The 5,692-nt window shown below is 40.2% G+C and overlaps 1 protein-coding gene across 1 annotated transcript; it reads left to right on the forward strand.

The window, feature by feature from the left end:
* Positions 1-1,378: 1,378 nt before the first annotated feature.
* COMMD8 (COMM domain containing 8) lies at positions 1,379-5,692 on the forward strand. The gene is made up of 5 exons (XM_069856116.1): positions 1,379-1,427; positions 1,976-2,131; positions 3,133-3,285; positions 3,680-3,835; positions 5,465-5,692. Exons 1-5 carry the CDS (start codon positions 1,383-1,385, stop codon positions 5,483-5,485), a joined length of 531 nt encoding a protein of 176 aa, XP_069712217.1. The 5' UTR covers positions 1,379-1,382; the 3' UTR covers positions 5,486-5,692.

Raw genomic sequence — 5,692 nt, forward strand, 5'->3', positions numbered from 1 at the left:
ACTGAGCGGGACACTCACAACCTTTCTCCTTATTCCCCTTACTTATTTCTCTCCAAGCCTGGATCTGCTTCGTATTTTTCCACTGTTGTCTGTGGGTCTGTTTTGTTTGGAGCAGAAGCTCCCCCTGCTGTTCTGTTTTGCAGTGTGCGACATTGTACGGTGAAAAGAAGCTGGATAGCTTTTCAGTTACCTAAACCCCCCAAATTCTCGGGGAATAAAGGAAACTATTATTGAAAATTATATAAAATAACTTTAATTTGAATTTCCAGCTATTCCTGAATTTAGCAGCAGCATCAAGTAATTTCTCCATAATACAATTATATACATTTTCTAGAAGCCTGGAAATCTAAGTTAATCAATTAGAAGAGAAAGTTTACAGTCAGCAAAACGTGAAATTGATTCCTCCCCATCTGTTTCTTCCCCAAAACTCCCCCGCACCACACTATTCCTGCAAAGTCACACACCTATCCTCCGAAAAGAAATGCTGCAAATTGACTTAATCATCTTGGGATTTCCCACAGGTCTTACATGCACCAGTACAGACTTGTAGCTACTTTCATATTCTTACAGTGCAAGATTACACTTACGTACGCATAAACATTTGCCTGTGAATTAGCCTAGTGATTTCAGTGGAAAAAAAAAATCTGCCTACACGTATTTCAGTTTCTGTGCAGTTTTATGCCTTGCTGGGACTTGAATTTTAGTGACTGATAGGAATGGTTGGACTCGATGATCCAGTGGGTCTTTTCCAACCTAGTGATTCTATGGTTCTATGAATTCATGGCGGTTTTCTCATGCAAGTGTTTGGGGCATTTTTGCTTCTTCATGATAACATTCGAATCCCAACACACTTAAGGCACAGAAAAGCCATCACTGATGTTAAAACCTATTTCGTAACCCTCCTCCATGGTCTGGTTAGCATTGAACTCCCACTCGGAAAGCTGAAAAAAATTGAGTTTCTTATGGTAAACGCAGCATGGATTTATCTAGTTAGTATTTCTCCAAAATTTCATTTAAATTAGAGATGGAGTGCGGGTGGTAAGCCTTGAACTTCCTTGCCTGCCACTATTTGTAAGGTTAGCACGTTAGGAGTGAAAAAGCAAAGCTGTGAAATGGGCAGAATGTAAAAATAGCTGAAGCATTACAGCATATAAAAGCTGTAAAGTTTGGGGGGCGGGGTGCCAGCTTCATTCACTTCAGCTTCAAATCTTCCGATTGCTGATCGCGCAGAGGGGCGCTCCGCTCTCCGGACTCGCCGGGGCCGGGACTCGAACCCCTGATCTCGAGTCGGGGAGGGAGGGGGTAGGAGGGGCGCCTGCCCGCGCGCATGCGCAGTGCCGCCGGGCGGTCACGTGCTCGGCGGGGTCGGGGAGGGTCGGGAGATGCTGCGGCTGCTGGAGGAGCTGCCGCCGGGCCGGGACCTCGAGGTGCGCTGCCCCCGCCGCCCGCTTTCCGCCGCGATCGGGGCCTCGGGGCCGCTGCCGCAGTGAAGAGAACCTGGGGTGGAGGGGGCTCTACGGCTCCCGTGGGTGAGACCGCGGCCCTCTCGGGGACGACAGGCCTTATGAGGAACGGCTGAAGGAGCTGGGGTTGTTTAGCCTGGAAAAGAGGAGGCTGAGGGGAGACCTCATTGCTCTCTACAACTACCTGAAAGGAGGTTGTGGAGAGGAGGGTGCTGGCCTCTTCTCCCAAGTGACAGGGGACAGGACGAGAGGGAATGGCCTCAAGCTCGGCCAGGGGAGGTTTAGGCTGAACATTAGGAAAAAATTTTTCATGGAAAGGGTCATTGGGCACTGGAACAGGCTGCCCAGGGAGGTGGCTGAGTCACCTTTAGAATAGTGTAGCTTCTCAGAGGAAGCACTGAAATACTCGGTGAAGGGAAGGCTGACAACTGAATTGCTTGATAAGTCTTGTGTCTGGTGTAGGTTAACTCTGACAGAAAAAGGTTCTTAAGTTATGTATCACATTGTTTCAGTTCCTTCATAAAATAGTTGATGGCGTATGTGGCCGTACGTATCCTCGCTACCAGGATTACAGCAATATTTGGAACTTGTCGGAGTGGATGGAGGTTTTAGAAGAAACAAGGACGTATTTCAAAACTGTGGTTGGCAAAAACATATCTGATGAAGAGGTAAAGGCTAATTATTGATTGGGCTTTGGCTTTGAGAAATCATACTAGAGTTATTAGTCTTGTAGTTTTAGTACAAAAGTAATTTTATAGTGTAGCATTTGAATAGTAGCAGACTAAACCTAAATAGGTAGAAGATGAGAAGCATTTAGAGATAAACTGTGAAGACTTCTAAAGGAAAAAGTGAAATTGGACACTTTTTTAATAGAACTGGATAACGTTTACTTAAATGTACTTAAAAGTACATTTTACTCATTTAAATTGATATCTTAAGTGCCAACAACTTAAAACGGTTTTCCTTAAAATACATAACCTGTCATTAGTGTTCACTAGCAATAAAAATAGTTTGCACTCTTGTTTGTCTTTCTTTGTTCATTACTATTGCGTTGAAGTGTTTTAAAATACTGATTTTGTAAATTAACAAAATATCTAGATGAATGGAGGACCATGTAGGACCGGGGCTATAATTCAGGGCATTCCAATATGTAAAAACTTTGCAAAAACTTGTTTCATTATCAGAAATCTTAACTCCTATCTTTTGCCCATCACTTGTGTATTGACTACCTCCTAGTAGCTAGATCAAAGAAAGATACAGCCATAGGAAAGTTGGGACATCAGTATATCTGCTGCAGCTGAGCTAGTGTGTCTTTGTCTCCACTCTGATGTTCAGAAACTTTCAGAGCTAAACCTGTGTTGTTTCTGTGTGTGATTTTTGTTGTTGTTTTGATTTGTGTAAGAAGGGCAGTACAGATTCCATTCTCTGGTCTCTTTACGTTTAAATTACAAGAAAATCATTATTTTTTTATGTGTTGCTGTAGTAAGTACTGATGCTAAATATCAAACACAGAACAGCCACTGAGGGCAGAGGGAAGCTGAGACTATAGAGTCTAGTATAACAGCTATCTGGGAAGAAGCTTGAGAAGAGCACAGCTATTACAGGTGGTACATGTTATTTCTGTGGTTCATAGTTTAACTAATCACAGTTTTTGTTTTTATTTTTGTAGGCTGCTCAGCAGATAAATGAGTTAAATTCAAACTGTCAAGAAGCAATCACAGAATGTCTAAAAGGCAGAAAGGAAGAAATCAGGAATGCTCTAGTTGAAAGCGTAAATGCAATCTCTTCTGCCCAGCTGCAGGATTTTGACTGGCAATTAAAGGTGAGTGTTGCAGTAATATTGTTTCAAAGAAGTGTTCCACAGTGCGGAAGTAACTTTGGAAATCTAAGAGCAATGCTCACAATAGACAAGATTTTTGCAAGAGCAAATATGGTGTTATAACATGCTTCAGATGAATTGTTGCTAGGGATTAGATCAGCTGTAGAGAGTTGAAATCTGCACATAGGTGTCCTCTTCCTCCTAGCTGCCGCTTTCTATAAAACCCTTCTGACTTGTTTAACAAACTGTTTAGAAAAATGTATTGTGAGGGAGTTTTGTATTTCAGTATTCTGGTAGTACATGTTCAATATAAAATGCAGCTGTGGTGCTATGAAAGACTAAAGTCTTAATGGCTTCACCTTATACTTTGTTATTATTGTTTCATCAATCTGCACAGCTTGCTCTCTCCAGTGATAAGATATCCATGCTCCAAATGCCTCTTCTCAATCTTGATCTGGATGTGAGAGAAAATGGTGAAATTAAGCCAGTTTCAATAGAAATGAATAAGGAAGAGGTGCAGAACCTAATAAATACACTGGAAGCTGCAAATAAGGTAATGTTAACTGATAACCTTTGTTCCTGACTCCTCGTACACTGAGTTTATTTTAACTGAAATTGTTTGGTCTGGATATCTTGATGAAAACCCAAAATAAATCATTAATTGTTAAAATGACTATAGAGTTACACAGCGCGTTACATAAGGCAGACTATCTTGGATAGACCTCAGGGGTGTTTTAACAAAATTTAGCCTAGAATTTTTAAAAAACTAATTGGAATCCTGATAAGCAGAGTAGTCTGTTCAGACTACCATTAAAAAGTCTTGTGATGGTTGGAAGAGAAGGAAATGGAATGAGGAAATCTCAGATGAGAGTTGACTAGAGATGACTCCAGTGTTCCCCCACCTTCACAAAATGTCCGTGGCTGGGAATGTTTGTGGGAGAGTTGTTTGGTTCTGATTGAGTGCTTTTAATTTCCATGGCAGAGTAAATCAGGAAGAAAGTTAGATGTAATACAGTAACCCAAAAGAAAAATGTGAGTAAAACTTTACTTCTAGTGTCTCAGATTTATTAATAGAAAAGACTAAGGGAAGTGAGGATTTGAAGAAAAAAAGGTTTAGGAGAAGAAATGTAATCTGACTTGCACCCTAGTGATAACTGAATCCTGGAGTCCCTCCTTGTTAGTTATCTTTCAGTATTAGTTCTGGCTCTGTAATAAGGGGAAGTAGGATTTTTTTTAATCTGAAAGTGTCTTAAATATTTATTAAGTCTGTTATCTGAGAGGTGGAGTTCTCTGACAACTTGCAGGATGGATGTAGAAGTGTTATATTACCATTTATTAGAAGTTAGCAGCTCCTAGTTGCTTCAAAACATTTAGTAAGTAAGGGGTTTGTTTAGATGTTGTGATGCTAAGACTGGATCTGTAGACCAACATTTAAAAAAAAAATCTCCCAGTGTAGAAAACCTAAAAATAATAGTTTTATAGTTTATAGAGTTAGAAAATAAATTATAATAGCACTGTTAGTGTCTTTTGTAATTCAAAGTATTAAGATTATGTGTACCAGTTGCTGTAATAAGACTGATGCAAGACCTCTGAATAACTATGTAGTTCCCAATAAGGTGCATTAGGCCAGATACGGGTGATGTTCCCATGAGATGAGAGCACTTAATAGCTTTATTTCCCCTGGACTTTTTCCTCCAAAAGCTTTCCTGAATTTCCTCCTAAATGCAAATAGTGGCTTGTCATGAACTCTACACTAGGCAAACAAGGATTCTTCAGGGACAGAATTCAGTCTCCACATGCTGTTTGTTCTGCTTGAAGGTCTGTATGGAAGCTTTGGGATGTTGTCATCTCCTTACTTGTTTTTATGTGTGCAGAAGGAGGAATTTGCTCTAGAAATGGTCCCTTGGTTCCTCTTTGTGCAGAAGTAGTCTCACTGGACCTGGAAGTTAGCATTCTACTTTTTTTTTCATTACAGGAAGCTGAGGAATGCAGTGAATGCTGAAGTTATTGGAAGTAATATTCTGTGAGGTTGTAAAGATAGCTGAGAGAGGGATGGTGTGTTTTCCAGAGTTGCATATGATACTACAGAAAGCAAAATGTTACATTACTTGCAAAATTGTATTACTAGCAAAATGTTATATCTCATCCACCTCTAATCTCATTCCTTTTCTACTTCTTGAAGGTTGTCTTGCAACTGAAGTGATGGAATTCAAATCATCAACAGTATCTGCTGGCAATGTCTCCCCAACTGACTCGCAAGAAAAATAAGTTCTCTGCAAAGCATAAAGTTGTTGATGCTATAAAATACTGAAGTGAGAAGGCCATTATGACTGTGACCAAATAAACCACTAATCCTTTAATAAAAGTAATAAAATCTTCTATCTGCTTGAAAAAAAATATAAAAGTCCAA

Source organism: Phaenicophaeus curvirostris, chromosome 4 (genome assembly GCF_032191515.1).
Source record: "Phaenicophaeus curvirostris isolate KB17595 chromosome 4, BPBGC_Pcur_1.0, whole genome shotgun sequence".
Classification (NCBI taxonomy): Eukaryota; Metazoa; Chordata; class Aves; order Cuculiformes; family Cuculidae; genus Phaenicophaeus; species Phaenicophaeus curvirostris.